General features: G+C 35.7%; 2 protein-coding genes across 2 annotated transcripts; one reads left to right on the top strand and one right to left on the bottom strand.

The window, feature by feature from the left end:
• Positions 1-941: 941 nt before the first annotated feature.
• LOC126673359 (BTB/POZ domain-containing protein At1g30440) lies at positions 942-6,037 on the top strand. The gene is made up of 4 exons (XM_050367469.2): positions 942-1,936; positions 2,480-2,549; positions 3,611-4,831; positions 5,237-6,037. Exons 1-4 carry the CDS (start codon positions 1,878-1,880, stop codon positions 5,786-5,788), a joined length of 1,902 nt encoding a protein of 633 aa, XP_050223426.1. The 5' UTR covers positions 942-1,877; the 3' UTR covers positions 5,789-6,037.
• A 538-nt stretch (positions 6,038-6,575) lies between these two features.
• LOC126675537 (protein AE7) lies at positions 6,576-9,419 on the bottom strand. Its single transcript, XM_050370191.2, has 6 exons — positions 9,309-9,419; positions 8,872-9,009; positions 8,076-8,175; positions 7,889-7,988; positions 7,365-7,410; positions 6,576-6,940 (listed from the first exon to the last, which is right to left on the bottom strand). The coding sequence occupies exons 2-6, from the start codon at positions 9,002-9,004 to the stop codon at positions 6,840-6,842; spliced, it is 480 nt and encodes a 159-aa protein (XP_050226148.1). The 5' UTR covers positions 9,005-9,009; positions 9,309-9,419; the 3' UTR covers positions 6,576-6,839.
• Positions 9,420-16,342: the final 6,923 nt, after the last annotated feature.

Here is a 16,342-nt window from a genome sequence, read left to right as displayed (position 1 = left end):
GTCTTTGTTGGTGGTCTCATTCTTGCATGGTGCCCTGAAATTAAAAATGCTAAAGAAAAGAACTACTAATATTATTTTGTTTTCTGATTTTCTCATTTCACCCTTCTAGATTTATATAAAATATCCAAAATATCCAAATTTATATTTTATGACAAAAAAAATCCCACAATTTATCAATTTTCGATCAATAAACATCTTAAATTTGTGTCAGCTTGTCAATTTTGGGATGTAAAATTAATCAAAATTACAAACCATGGGGGATTTTTTTGTCGGACATTTTAATATTTTGTATTAAATTCAAGGGGTGAAGTTACCCTTTATTGATTAATCTTTTGAACATTGAAAATTATTTTAAAAATTAGACATTTTTCTCAAGTCAAGTACTTTAAAATTTGAACCCGACTCTATAATTAACTTGTATAGTTCAAACTCAACTCGATATTAATCTAGTCAACTCCGATTTTTTTTTCATGTCAATTATGAGTATCTCATGAGTTGCCTCGATTCGGTCACACTCTTAATATGTATTCCAATTTTATATCAGTTTATAAATTCCGGGTGTAAACTTATTCAAAAATCACAAACTATGGGTATTTTTTGTTATACAACATAGATTTAGACATTTTAAACTTTTGCGTTAAATTCAAGGGGTAAAATGACCTTTATTGATAAATCTTTTGGAACATTGAAAATCATTACAAAAACTTCTCTTACAACATGAAAATGAGTGGAAAGATTTTATATAACGCATGCACATGGCCTAGCTGGAACAAAACAGCTACCTGTAATGTAACTCTCAAAACGTCACTTATCATTAAACTCCATTAACACCCACTAATCAAACCTAGCAAAAACAAAAACAAAAACCCAATTTTTTTCCTTTTTCTCTGGTCAATTTGTATATTAAGTACACTGTTTAAAGATTTCATTATTACCATTATTATAAGATTTTAAAGATTCTCTCTTTAAACCCATTTTCCAGAACTGTAATGAGTGTGTTTTAAGCAATTGGACCCACATGGTGAGCCTAAGTTTAAGCCTATGTATTTTATAGTTATCTAGATAGCACGGAAACGGAAAAACACAACACTTAAACACGGACACGACGAAACCGTATTATTTTAAGATTTTTTATGTGAAAAATGGAACATCGAGGGTGCGAATTGATTGAATGAAATGTGCGTACTATCTATTTAGTGATAGAAAGAGAAGGAAAGTTGTTTCCTTTTTCAGCTTTTATGTTCTTGGCTCTCATCATTTAAAGTTGAAACCCCATCTTATGTTCACAAATTTCAAGTCTTTTTGGCATTGTATATCATTACATTGCAGACATAATATAAATCTTTTGTGGGTTTAATCAAACAGTGGCTCAGTTGTTGTCTATTCTTTAATGGGTATTTATTGAGTGGTTTTGGTAATTAACTTACAAATTCTTGTTTTTGGAATCTTGATTCATTGTTGGTAGGTGTATTAATTTAGTCCATAGTTGGTAATATTTTGTTTTTTGAAGTAGGAAATTTTGAAAGAGTTGACCTAAAGTTATTGTCTTGTTTTTGTTGACAAGAGTTCAAAGTTGGTGTCTTGATTTGAGTTGCTGTTGAATTTTTTGTGGGTTTGGACAGGATTTTTGGAGTTTTTCTTGAAGTGGGTATGTGTTAATGGAGTGGTTTTTTTGTGTTTTTAGAAGGTTGTAAGATTGCTGAGTCTTTGTGTAGATTAGGGGTTGATTTTTAGCCAAGTATTAGGGAAAAGAGCTGCATTTTGATACCAATTCAAGTTCTTTGAAGATTTGGCTTTGATTTGACAGTGGTGCTTAAGTATAAAGTTCATTTGATTTGGAATTTCTTGGCTTTTTGAGGGTTTGTTGGTTGTAGAAAATGGCTTGTATGAAACTGGGATCTAAAAGTGATGCTTTCCATAGGCAAGGGCAGGCCTGGTATGAAACACTCTTCTCTTATATGTGTTCTGTAATTTCCTTCCATTTCGTGTCGTTTTGTCCTAATTTCACATCTTGTCTCTAATTAACTTCAGTAATGGTTGTTTGATTTCTTGTATATAAACTGTTATATGTTTATGCCCTGAAGTTAAAATCTGGTTTCTACAATGGAGATCCGAAATAGAAGTCACTAAAACTGAGCGAGAAAGCTTACTTGCATTTTTTACTTGCTGTAATGTTGATGCTTCCAATTAGCAATGCTTATGCCTAAAAGCTTGCAACTCTAAGAGTTTTCTATAAAATATGTAGTATTTTCTACTATAAAAGTTTGTGCTGTAGTTTAAAGTGTTATCAGACCAAACTAGATACCTCCATATCTCTTCTAACTTTGGACCTTCGGTGAATATTTTGCATACGATATAACTCGTGTTAAAGCATAATAACGTGCTAGATACAATGTATAATTGTTTTTTGGTAATGGTTCCTTTATGTGAATATTGTGTTACTCTTGTTTAATCTTTCATCTGAACACGAAAATTGTAGGTTCTGCACAACTGGGCTTCCTAGTGATATAATTGTGGAAGTTGGGGAAATGTCATTCCATCTTCATAAGGTGAACTTTTATACCAATAAAATTATATCAAACTTTTCTGTTTGGATAATCTCATAGAACTTTTTTCTTGCTCATGTTTCAAGTCAAGCATAGGTTGCAACCATGTGCATTTGGGGATCTGGTTGGTTATTGATTAACTCTATTACTTAAGAAAATTACATTCTGATAGGCATGTAAACTGAAATCAAACTTTTCTTCTCAATCAAGTCATTAATTGGTCACTGCTATTTCATTGTTTCAACTACTTATTGACCATTTAATTATTGTGGCCGTGTTTGCTAACCCTCGTTCTTTTCTTTCTGATATCTTCTATCTTTGTGGCGGTCTTTGGTTGACTGTATTTCTACTTTTATTGTTACTTCTAGAGGAATTTGTTTGCTTTGCTAGCACAAGCAGATAGGAGGTCTTTTGTTTTCAGATGTGTGTTGAATAAACATAAATATAAACAGAGAAAGTTAATCTATGAACGATGATATAAATAACTTGAAGCCATTGGACTTAGCGGGTAACGTAAAGTCCCGAGAGATAACTGCATACCAATCATTTGTTGCAAAGAAAGTTTTTTTGAAGATCGGAAATGTTTGATGTGTGAAGTTAATCATACTCACATCCATTACTCTTACAAACAATTCGTGCTGTTCATTTAGAAAATAAAATGCAAGTCCAGTTGGTTTTGGTGGTGCAACACCTGCCCCTTCTATGGTAGGACTTAAGTATTAGGAGTATAGGTCAGGCCACATTGTTTTAATGGGATGTCTAATGAAATTTTGCTCTACAAACAATAATGTCGTTTCATGAGAAAAAGCCTTCATACTACCTAAAGTCAGTGACTAAAATTTTGCCACTTAATCATGATTATTTGCAACTGTTCTTTTTTTCTTTCATGTTTCTCCCACGAATTCATCAAAAAAATGATTCAAGATAAGTACTTGTCCTTCTCTCTTTGGAGTCTTTGTTTGACTTTTATATGGAATGGTGGACAGGGAATGCAATTTTGGTCTTAAGCAACTCGGTATATTGTATTCGCTGTATCTTACTTGTCCAGTTTTTTTTCCATGCAGTTTCCTTTGCTTTCTAGAAGTGGGGGTCTAGAAAGGTTGATCGCAGAAGCATCAGAAGAAGGAGATGAAAAATGTGTAATAAATCTCCCAGACATTCCTGGTGGGGCCAAAACATTTGAACTTTTGGCCAAGTTCTGCTACGGTGTGAAACTTGAACTTACTTCCTCAAATGTTGTGTACCTTCGATGTGCTGCTGAACATCTCGAAATGACCGAGGAATATGGGGAAGACAATCTAATCATGCAGACTGAGACCTTTCTTAATCAAGTAGTCCTTCGCAATTGGAAAGACTCCTTGAAAGCACTGCAAACTTGTGATGATATTCTTCCATATGCTGAAGAACTTCACATTACAAAGAAGTGTATCGAATCATTAGCCACAAAAGCATGCACTGACCCAAATCTATTTGGATGGCCGATGATGGAGCATGGACCCATGCAGAGCCCTGGTGGGAGCGTCTTGTGGAATGGGATAAGCACAGGGGCTCGGCCAAAAAATTCCAGCTCAGATTGGTGGTATGAGGATGTCTCAATTTTAAGTTTACCTCTCTATAAGAGGTTGATCTCGGTAATGGAATCTCGTGGCATCAGACAAGAGATTCTCGCTGGATCCCTTGCTTTCTATGCAAAAAGGTACCTTCCTGGTTTGAATCGGCGCCAAGCTGCCAGTGAGTCTAGTTCCCGTTCAATTCCATTGGCTTTGGCTCAACTGTCAGAAGAAGACCAGAAGATTTTATTGGAGGATATTGATAGATTGCTGCCTATGCAGAAAGGTCTAGTCACAACCAAGTTCCTATTTGGTCTACTTCGGACAGCATTGATTTTAAAAGCAAGCCCCTCGTGTATATCAACCTTGGAGAAAAGAATTGGAATGCAGCTTGATCAAGCAACACTAGAAGATCTTTTGATGCCCAATTTCTCTTATTCCATGGAGACTCTTTACAATGTTGACTGTGTCCAGCGGATAGTTGAACACTTTCTTGCCCTGGATCAAATCACTGGCGGGGCCTCTCCATGCTCAGTCGATGACGAGCAGTTGATTGGATCACCATCATTAACACCAATTACAATGGTGGCCAAACTGATTGATGGATATCTTGCAGAGGTTGCCCCTGATGTGAATTTGAAGCTTCCCAAGTTTCAGGCTCTTGCTGCTGCTGTTCCCGAGTATGCAAGGCCTCTCGATGATGGTCTTTATCGTGCCATAGACATCTATCTAAAGGTAGGAACCAACAACCACCTCATTATTGCACATTTATCTTAAAAGGGCTGCTTATTAAAGTTAAATTATATATGATACTATTTACATAGCAATACACTTGGTGGGATCCCTAGAGTTAGACCCAGGTAGGGTGTGTAAAAACCGAACTGAACTGACAATATCTGTTTGGTTTAGTTTTGAAATAAAATCCAAATTTTGATTCAGGTCTGAACCGAATGTAACCCTAGTCGCATTATTACGAAAGAACACATACTTATATATATGCACCTTTTAGTAGCTTCTGTGTCTCTACTTTAACGTGTCCATATTATTTTAGAACATAGAAACATTAAAACATGTTCGAAGACATTTTGTTCATTGGTAATTCAAGCTTGTTAACTTTTACTATGATTGTGGAATTTGCAGTCACACCCATGGTTGGCGGAGTCTGATAGGGAGCAGCTTTGCAGGTTGATGGACTGCCAGAAGCTCTCACTGGAAGCATGCACTCATGCTGCGCAGAATGAGAGACTGCCACTAAGGATAATAGTCCAAGTTCTCTTCTTCGAGCAGCTTCAACTGAGGACTTCAATTGCCGGCTGCTTTCTAGTTTCAGACAATCTCGACGGGTCGAGACAGTTAAGAAGTGGCTTAGCTGGGTCTACGGAGGGAGGAGGCTGGGTCACGGCTGTTAGAGAGAATCAGGTTTTGAAGGTGGGAATGGATAATATGAGAATGCGCGTTTCTGAGCTTGAGAAGGAATGTTCGAGCATGAGGCAGGAGATCGAAAAGTTGGGTAAATCAAAAGGTTCCAGCACATGGGGAAACGTGTCGAAGAAATTCGGGTTTAAGATGAAGTCGCAGATGTGCAGTGCTCAAGAGGGCTCTATCAGCAACCAAAATAACGTTAGTGCTAAAGCTGTGAAGGCAAAAGATAGGCATGGAAAGCACAAGAAAAGCTTATCTCCTGATCGGTAAGACGTGATAACGTTTCGTTCTTCTCCTTTCCGACTTGTTTATTTATCCATTCCAAATTGTAATTGTTATTAGTTGTACTTGCTAACTGTTAGTTCAGAAACTAAAGTTCTATCTCCTTGTTTGTGTCATTCCAGTTTAATATGCTTTTCGCTTTAGTGTTTCTTCCTTGTAATGTAGAGGGAACCCAAAAGAAAATAGTAACTTGGAGTTCTTGTAACATTGGTAATGAATTATGTCTCTTTAAATCCATTAGCCCCTCCTCTTGCCATCTTTCTCACTTGTTTTAAATTCTCAAAGTTGCAGCATTTGATCCTGATATTCTTGATAATTATGGTAATTCCGGGCATGCCACCGGAATGGAATGGAAAACGGTGCTCGGAAAAATACAATTTCTTTAACGTTAGTTCATCCTGATATTAAGAGAAAACCTTTGTGTTTGTTTTCCAAATGTCTCTCATATATTTTTAGCTGTTAAGAGTAAAATCTAATTTCAAACAATTTTAGCTATGATGAGTGATATTAAATGTTAACAAAATTAGCCATTCCTTTTTAAAGCATCAAAGCATTTCTATGTTCTCTTTTTCTTTCACTCTACGTGGCTATTTATTTTCCGAGATAAGTAATATTTCGTTATAAGTTCACTAAATTTAATAATTTCTTACATAAGTGATTACATTTACATTCTATTACAATGAACCAAACACGGTCTTAGAGTAGCAAAATTGACATGCTAGAATACTACAAGCTGTGCAGATAATTGAAATTGTTCACAAACTCTGCTACTAGATGAGAGAAAATGGATTAAATTTATTATTCCTTTTAACCTGCGTATACAAGCAAAAAGATGAACCAGAAAGGATATCTTTTGGTAGCACCAAGGCAAGAATATAACTTATATCTGGTGTTATGCATGGATCCTCCATAAACCAATTCTACAAAAACCAATTGGCGGAATGCAGAAAACAATTATACAATAGTCCTGACTACGACAATCGCTGCTACATAAGATACGCACGCATATAAGTTAACAACTACTTATGAAAACGTATGTTCAAGTATATGATGGACCCAAGCATTCGTCAACCATATCAACTAGGTTTGGGTTTTCCAAGGCTGCAGCCACTCGCTCTTTATCGTTTAGTTGTTTGTTAACTGCATAAAGAAACAACGAAAAGAAATAATACTTATTAATGATTTCATGCAAGTCAAAAGTAAGCAAAAGAGAGAAAATAGGATAAGGTAACATTTCCTCGCAGAGGTTTGATATTTTCATGGATTACATGCACAAGTCTAACATAAATCACATCGCTGAGAAAGCATTATCCTAAGTGAGGTCGTGTAGCAACTGAGGATACTACTACGTAAAATCCACATCAATTAAGATTTTAACCACATTCATGAGTCTAAGCTTCAAACTAATCATACTTATCCAATTAGTTGGCATGGTTTTATTTATATCCATCCGTATAAATACAGGAGTTGTTTCAAAAAAAAATTCCTACCAATTCAATTAACTGACAATAAAACAATCCTAGAAACAAATATGCAATAATCCGCAATAGGAGAGTAATAGTACCTGCAGCTTCAGTTGCATGGCTTCCAGGTGCCACCCTTATATCCACCTAAAGATGATGAATCATAACTATGAATGAGAGGCAAACAGGGAAATCAAGCATTGTCTTGTAAAGTTTAACAAACATTGAACAGATGAAAATATATAAATAAAACAATTATAGAAATAATATCATGCTTTCCAACCGCATCCATCATTTGTGACTATGATTCTTTTATATGCAAAATGTCTAAAATAGACAATCCAGATATGACTAATGAGGCGAATAAAGCTAATTTGTTTTTTCGATGACACAATCCTATATTGAAACAATCAAATGTACCAAAGAGGTAGCTGCAAGTCACTCCAGATAAGTATCAGTTCCTTTGGTAGAAATAAATCCAATATCAAGAACAATTGATTAGACTCGGAACTCAAAGCATCATGATAATGAATGAACTGAATCTAGTTTACAATTAAAAATCCTAAAATTTCAGAATCAGTTCAGTAATTAACAGTTAATATGAAATCTGAAGACATATCAATACCTTGTAACGAGAAGGCAAGCTTCTCATGAGTTTCACGCGCAAGCAAAGACCAATAACTGTTGCCATGCTACAATGCTCAACTGTTGGAGTGAATGTCACTCTGCAAAAGAGCAACATTAATTTCTTACATCACACAGGAAAATCCAATAATGAAGAAGAATAATTGAATTACATAAGCTCTAACTACCTGACATAACTATCATTAACTTCTATTGCGTCTTCTGTTATGACTTTGAGCTCTTCCAAAGAGTAAGGATGCTCGGGGTCTTTTATGTCTCTAATATGATGTAAGAATGTTAAGGAAATATACACTCCAACAAAGACGTGGTTGACTTGCATATTTTTCAAAGGAACTTCTTAATCTCTCTATACAATAATAGACACTGCATTAAAAAAAAAAAATTCAATACACAACAATTTCAAATTACTACAATCTTTAACTAACTAATATCTCAAATGGTAATCAGTTTTCACCACACACTCCCATGCTAGGTAGCACAGACACTTTATCGACAAGGTTTAGTTCGGATTTTACTGTTTGCAGCATGGGAGCGGATTACCCAGGGATTTTCATTCAATCAACGTTTCCCGTTCATAAAACATGTCGGACACTTGACGTTTCAGACTTGAAACTTCACTTTTAACACAGGAAACCTTAAGTACCACTGTTTCTCCGTGTTCAAGTATCTCTTTTCTCCGTGTCCGTGTTCGTGCTACCTAGCTCGCATGTCATAATAATTCTATCCACACATACATAGATCCTACTCTTATGTCTAAAATTCATGTATTAACATCGGAAAACCTTAAAAACTAAATCTTCCACAATCCTGAGAAAGCTATTTAGCAATTTATGAACGGCGAAACCAAGCAGTACATATGCTTCATAAACTTAAATAAACAGGTTTCATAAGCAACAATTAAGAAAAGAAAAAAATTCTACAGTAGATACATATAAAGAAAACCGAAACGGTGAAAAAGGATATCAAAAATTTCCAGTTGATCAATGGGCTCAACAGCATACTCATCAACCGCAGCAGAATCACTTCGAGTACTCCGAACCCTAGACTCGCTCTTCTGATAAACTACTGGATTGGGATTTATAAGCCCAGGACCCATCTTTCCTATAAAAAAAAGAAAACAAATATGTCAAAAACAATGAAGGGAATCTGTAAACCCTAATTCCCTATCTATAAAATAAATTCAAACCCTAATTACAACTTGATGATTTTCAAATTGGATTCAATTCCAAGCAGCTTATGGAATTTCCTGAGCAGTAAACACACCAAGATTGACTAAATAGAATAATAATTAAATTGAACTACTGCAAATTATTCGATTTTTCAACGATAAACTCAAGAAATTTAACAGCTCCTCACAAATTGGAAAATTGATGTCGAAATTTGAGTGGGTATTTGCTTACCTGCAAATTCGAAGCTTCAATTCAGTTTTTTTTTCTTTTTTTTGGAGAGAAAGAAGATGAATTAATTTCGGAGGCAAAGATTGGTGTTTTTGAACATTGATTAATCGTTTCTTCCTTTCTTGGCTAATTTATACCCATGGTTCCTGCACTTATTTACTTTTTGACATTAAAGCTCGATATTTTTATTTATCTAATATTAAATCCTTACACTTTAATTTTATAAACATTATGTTTTTCCGTCGTAGAAATAAAACGCGTGCAGTGCAATAGTGAAAAAAATATTTTTACACTAAAATTTAATCTCTGCACTTTCATTTTTGTTGCTTTTAGGTTCTTAAATTGATATTTTTATTTAAAGTGACATTGTTAAACATTAATATTTTTTATAATAGAGGAACTTAATGTCTACAAAATTAAAAGTATGAAAACTTAAGTATTGAAATAAATAGAAGTGCATGGATTCAATATCAAAATAGAATAAATGCAGGGATTTAAATATGTTTTACGCAAACAAAAAATGGACCCAAATGCCTCCATCAAATTTTTTTAGCCCACAAAACAACATTAACAGTGTCACTGCGGACACAAGTATTCTCTACGATCAGTGAGATGATGTGGACTCCGACCACGATCCACTCCTCTAGCCAGTAACCAAGTGAATATCATCGAGGTAGTTAGGGATGGATAGAGTCTCATACATGCAGTGATGGAAACCGAATTCCACCATAATACGATGAACCGAGTTACATAGGATTCGCCACCGAAGCAAACCTTGAGACTTGCCCAAACAAACTATGGCCCGCTAAGAGCAATCTGAAAGGATTCACCTAAAGTTTAGATGAGTAACTCAATCCCATAGGATTCGGCAAGATTCAATAATTAGATCTAACACGACTCGTCAAAAGATATGGATTCTAAATACAATAAGAGATTCTAGAAGACCCAGATCTCCTAAAATCTCATAGATATTTTCCTACTTGAAAACACATTCCTATTTAGGAGTCTAATCCTATTTAGGAATCTTTCCTTATGGAAACTCAATTCCTCAAAAACATTATGAACCGAACCCACCAAGGCGAACCTCAAGAGTTGCCGAAAAATGATAAGTCAAATAATTATGTTCAAGCTAAAGAAGAACGAGTCCTACGAGGCTCATCCATTTAAAGAAGAATCCATGAGGATTCTCCCAAACAAGCAAAAGATTGAATCCCGTGAGATTCGGTAATCAAATCTGAACATAAATATTCAAAGATAGAATCTGAATATAAGTCAAACTACAATAATCGATAATAAAGGAGATTATAGAAGACTCAGACCTTTTAGAAGAACGAGAAATATATTCCCATTAAAGATCATATTCTTAATCAATAAGTATAATTCTATTTACTAGACTCATTCCTAAATAGACTTACATTCCAAATAAAAATTTTTTTCCTATTTGTTCATATGCTAAGTAGGAATCTCTTTCCTATTTGGACTCTACAAGGTATTTCCTCCACTACTACTATATACGGAGTTTGAGATATGTCTAAACACACAACTACATTACTATAGACACCTATTTTCCGGACAGGTAAAAGGTGATAAAGGATTGAAGCGTCCAATGATGATTTCCAGAGAAATCTGTACGGGTGACGAGCTATCGATTTGGCTTGCTAGAATCTAAGTAGGCGTAATCCGTGCATAGCTGCAAATTTGGAGGATTAAAACGTAATTAGCCGTAAATAGCCTATAAAAATTCAAAGAGATTGTAGTCTAAGTCTAGAAATTGGACTAATTGCAATATCTTAGAAGTTTATCAGCCAATTTGTAAGTTTTACGGACTAAAATTGACCATACCAAAACCCATAAGCTCTTAGAAGCTTTTTTGACACTTTTAGGCACCTAAATTGACTTTTAGCACCTATTTATTTAGCCATCAAGTTTAAATCCGAATTTAATAAATTAATGAGAGTTTTTAGCTAATCATAATACCTAAATGCCTATCACTTCACACACTTTCAACCCTAGAAGACTCTAGTTAACCATAACCCTAATCACCCCTATATATACAGCCTTAAGACGGCTAAGTCAAACGTCGAACCAAAAAGGTAAATACCCTAGTATAATCGATCCCCCCTTAAAAACCTAGGTCTAGCCGCTACACACACATAAAAACTCACTCGATTCCAGTCCTAAAAACACTAAACACGCTTTAATTCTCTAAGAACACAGCCATGCACAGATTCAAAGCTGTATTTCGCATCCACTTTTCCAACAAACGAGTCAAGGACTCAGACCGGTAATTCTCAGGACCCTCTATACCTCATATCAATTTTTATGCTATGATTGTCATTATTGCTGAATTTGTATGATTTAGGATGCATATTCAGTCTCTTTGTTGATTTTGTCATAAAATTGCCATAATTGCCAAATTATGTATTTTTGATAAATTGCACTGAATTCGATGTTCAAGCATTTTAATGGCTGATTTAATATGTTTTGTATGCTTAAATCCAGAAATCCAGTTAATTAGAACGCTTAGTGAGCATGTTTAGGGTGTTTTGAGCTTGTTTGCCATGAACGTTTTATTCCTTAAAACTGCTGTAAATCAATGTTCTTGGTGTTTAATTTGATATTAAACGCTCCCAGAATATCATATTTGCATTCCTTGTATTTGCACGAAAAAGAGAGCTTAGACGAGTGAGAACAGAGAAGAAAACGAACTACTGTCTCTGCTGTCCGAAGCTGCTGCCGCCGCCACCATGCCACACTGTCGCCGCTGCCGGCACTGAAGGGGGCGGCACCATATGATCTTCCCCTGCTCTCCAGATTTGATTTCCAGATTTCCCAAACTTTGATCCAAATTTTGATTTGGGTTTCCGGGCTCGTTTGAGCTCAGAATTAGGCTCAGCTTGAACCTGGACGTAGGGATTTTCATGTATTTTAATTTTATGCATTGTAACAGGTCAGAACTGATTTTAGGGATCACCCAAACTCGGAATCGACCCCGATTCAAACCGATGGAACCGCATCGACGAGACGGACAACTTCCTTATTCTGATCAAGAACCAGTTCTGACCACACCGACGGTCAAACCCGCGCGAGTACAAGACACTCAAAAGTCAACGAGGATTAAAAGTGTTTCTCACCTTGTATGCATCCCAACTGCCCGTGAGCATGTTCGCAATGTTTACCGCTTTCCAAAAAGCATGTCAAGTCTAAATATTAACAAGCTAAAGGATTAACCACGTTAATCAAATCAATTCCAGACAGTCACTTAGACATCTTAGGACTAACATGAAAATGTAGTAATGGTTGAATAGGGCATTAAAGACCACCGAATAAAACTAATCAAACTTAGACTTTTGGTTTAGGCTTTGTGCATGTAATCAATCCAGACTAGCCAGACTTCTGCTATTTGTTAGAAACTGCTAGGTTTGGATGTATGCTTAGGAGTACCTACTACTTGCTTCGATGAACAGTCCAGATCGAGTCATATGCGAGTCTATTTGTTTACACGCTTTCGGACTTGTTTATTTCTAGTGTTATACGATGTGGACTGCTCATCGAATATTCAGATGAGATAAAATGAATATGTCCGGTAAATAAAGCTAGTAACTGATAAGCAAAGCACACGAGTCTCGGAGAGGTCCACGAGCCCGGCCTTTTGGTCTGATGCACGATAATCTTAGCCATAAGCGAGTAAGGTTATCTAATCGGTATAAAAGGCATTTTCATAGTTAGGTGGCGAATCCATTTTCAAGCCATTTCCAGATCAATAAGTCAGTCATAAGCCTGGGCAAGCGGCCCCTGAACCCCGCCGCTCCGCTCACAATTACAATTACTCTACAAGATCTTAAGCTATTTGTAAAGTCTAGATTGACTTTACCATTGGTGTGCTTATCGGAAAAAACGTCCGATCAACGTTTTAACTACTGTTTTGCAGGTTAAACTCGTTGAGAAGGTAAGCTTCATCAATTGGTGCTATATCTGGAAAAAGTTTGACAAACTTCAAATGGAAGAATCTTTTTGAACAAAACTAAATACATATTGGAAGATGAATGTAATACCCCGAATATTTAAAATAAATTATATCGTGCCACGTGTCGTAATTCCGACAAATTAAATTAAGATGAATTTAATTTAATAAAATCAGGAATTTAGATTAATTTATATTAAGCATTTTAGCGGGATTTAAGGAAATAACTTAAGAAATTAATATAAAATAAAATATAAATCCCGTGATGGAAATTATTTCGCCAAAGTTCGCGAAATATTTTATAGTATTTATGGTTGAAGTTTCGAGTCGATCGGAGACTGTTTAAAATTTGGACACGAATGCGTTATGGATTAAATTGCAACTTTTAAAAGGTTTCAAGGATCAAAGTGCAAATTAGCCGATATATATATATAACTATCTTCATTCATAAGAATGAAGTATCCAGAACCAGGAAACTCATTCCTATTCCTTCATCGTCGTTTTCGCCGTTTCGTCGCTCGATCTCCGTTTCTCGTCCGTTTTCGACGTTCTTTAACTCGAATCGATCGTATTTCGACGGATAATCAAGGTAAGCATGTCGTTTTGCCATTTTTGTTTAGATGAATCTAATGATATATCGAGTTAAAAATTTAGGCTACGGAACGGTTTAATCGTTTTAACGATTTAGGATCAATTTTTTAGCATTAGGTTTAGATTTCGTGTTATAAACGTTTTGGAGCGTTGTTTGAATAATGGGTATTCAAAAATTTATCGAGAGCACGTCGGAATGGCCCGGGAGCGAGTCCCGGAGCTACGCAGGTGCGCAACTACGTTGCGCGGCGCAATGATGCATTGCGCGGGCGCGCAACTGCATTGAGCGGGCACACAACGAGGCTATGCGGGCACACAGCTTATTTGAAGCACCTATAAGGTATTTTTGCCCCGCTATGACCCTGTTTTCTGACTTTAAGAGTGTCGTACATTGAAAAGGAAACACGGACTCTGAAAACATGAAATTTGGATATCGAACATGACATGTTCAATTAGGATTTTGATATATAAGGAACCTATGATATGAAATCGATAAAAGGAAATATAACAAGTATCTCGACTAGTATAAGAACACGATCAAAGTTAAGAGACGTGTTTAGAATAGGATTGTGTTATCTAAGTTTATAACTTAGGGTTTTAGCATTAAGTTTACGTTTATGAATTAAACGTACAGGTAATTTGGATAAGTAACTGACGTACCGAAAAGCTACCAGGCCGACGAGATGGAATAGCTATGAGATCGAATGACGCATGGAACCTACGTGATTGATTGACAATATTGCAGTTTTTGGATAGCGGTTTCAGTGAGTTGCATTTTACTTTCGCGTATTATTTATAAAAGCTATTTTTATATATTATGAATGTTAGTATCAAATACATCGCATTTATATTCATTGAATATATTATATATTGTTTTATTGATTGTTTTATATATATGAATCTGTGTACGATCCGAAGGAACCAACTACCTAATGGGTGTCAATAGGCTGTGTGATCACCAGTATTTAAGTCATTCTAGCGTGTCTAGATTGTTGTCGATAATATGATAATGATATGTGATATGTGATAAATATGGAAGTCGGAATATGAATGTAGATACGAGAGTGAACTCGGTTGAGGTATCCCGAGACCCGTATCTAGTGGGTTGAACTCGATTGAGCTATCCCGGGGCCCACAACTTGGGATTAAAAGGTGGTCGCGACTAACGCGGTTGAGTTACCCTGGGGCCGGACCATTGGATATGAAATGATTCGATATGAAAATGATAAGAGTACAAATGGTTAGGAGTTCAAGTTCAGGGTTTCAATCGGATCTATCGCTTGAGAATATTATATTATTTTCTCATATCAAATATTGATTTCATTTACGATTTAAACATGCGATGTTATGTTTTTTTTTATAATCCGATAGTAATTTGTAAACTCACTCAGTATTTTCCCAAATACTGACCCCTCACTTTTGATGTATTTCAAGTGATTGGAGTCGGATCAGACGGACCATCTCCTTTGTGTTGAAAGTCTTTTGACTTACACAAAGTATAAGTCCCTAGAGCTGCAGTAGTCCATATGTGTTAGTATTTGAGTGGAGTTTTGATTTCTATACCAATTGCCATAAATGGAATTGGTCATACTTATGACTAGAAACATGGCAGTGCTGGATATGGGATATCGCTTTGTAAGACCCTGGTTTCTATGAATTGTTTTGTATCAGTTTTTAGAAAAAGAATGAGATTTTGATGTTATAATCATAATGTTTAAATGAGTGTTCTAGAAACGTTTTATACATAATAATATATTTTATTTACGAAAAATTTATTATAATTTTAGGCTTGCTACGGGTTTTAGAGCTACCACTCCCATTCCCTAGCGCCGGTCGCGGCTCAATAATTTGGGTCGTGACAATGAATTTCAACGAGACTGACCCCAAGAACGAACGACCGGTGGAAGTGAATAATTCAAATCTAGTAACCGCAAAAAGGATAGAAGATCCAGCAAATGAAAGAAAACAAGAAAGATGATAAAAAATGCATCTTTGAAGAAATCTTTTTGGAGAGTAGAGGAGCGAAAAATCAAGAAATCAAAGGAATTTTACGTAGCACAATAATGAAGATGGAGAAAGAAATTACGAAAATAGAAAGAACACCACCTGAAATAATGGAGAGAGAAACGACACAAAGAATGAAAGAGAAAACCTCGGACGGAACAAACGAATAGATGAAGAAGAGACTTATGAGGAGTAAAAGAACGGAGAAAGGACAACAAAAATCGTAATGAAGGAAAGCAAAAAACCAGAAAGAATACGAAGGAGAGTACTTAGAGTCTCCACCCAAAAGCAAAACCATGCATGTGGCTGAAGATGATTTGGCGGAAAAAATGGAAAGGCTTTGAAAACATTAAAGGTAAAGAGCTCGATCTGGACGATTTGAAACTGAAGGGCCCGCCCTTATAAGCCAAAATAATGGACATGATCCCTCACAATATGAAATTGCCAACTTTACCAATATTCAATGGAAAAGGTGATC

The sequence above is a fragment of the Mercurialis annua genome, linkage group LG3 (genome assembly GCF_937616625.2).
Source record: "Mercurialis annua linkage group LG3, ddMerAnnu1.2, whole genome shotgun sequence".
In the NCBI taxonomy this organism is placed as follows: domain Eukaryota; kingdom Viridiplantae; phylum Streptophyta; class Magnoliopsida; order Malpighiales; family Euphorbiaceae; genus Mercurialis; species Mercurialis annua.
This window is presented reverse-complemented; position numbering and strand designations above follow the sequence as displayed.

Coding starts and splice junctions, on each gene's coding strand:
- LOC126675537 (XM_050370191.2), bottom strand. CDS start 9,004: ATGGGTCCTGGGCTTATAAATCCCAATCCAGTAGTTTATCAGAAGAGC. Junction 8,176..8,871: donor TGATCAACTGGAAATTTTTG/ATATCCTTTTTC, acceptor TAACATTCTTAC/ATCATATTAGAGACATAAAA. Junction 7,989..8,075: donor GTTAATGATAGTTATGTCAG/GTAGTTAGAGCT, acceptor GCTCTTTTGCAG/AGTGACATTCACTCCAACAG.
- LOC126673359 (XM_050367469.2), top strand. CDS start 1,878: ATGGCTTGTATGAAACTGGGATCTAAAAGTGATGCTTTCCATAGGCAA. Junction 1,937..2,479: donor CATAGGCAAGGGCAGGCCTG/GTATGAAACACT, acceptor CGAAAATTGTAG/GTTCTGCACAACTGGGCTTC. Junction 2,550..3,610: donor TGTCATTCCATCTTCATAAG/GTGAACTTTTAT, acceptor TTTTCCATGCAG/TTTCCTTTGCTTTCTAGAAG.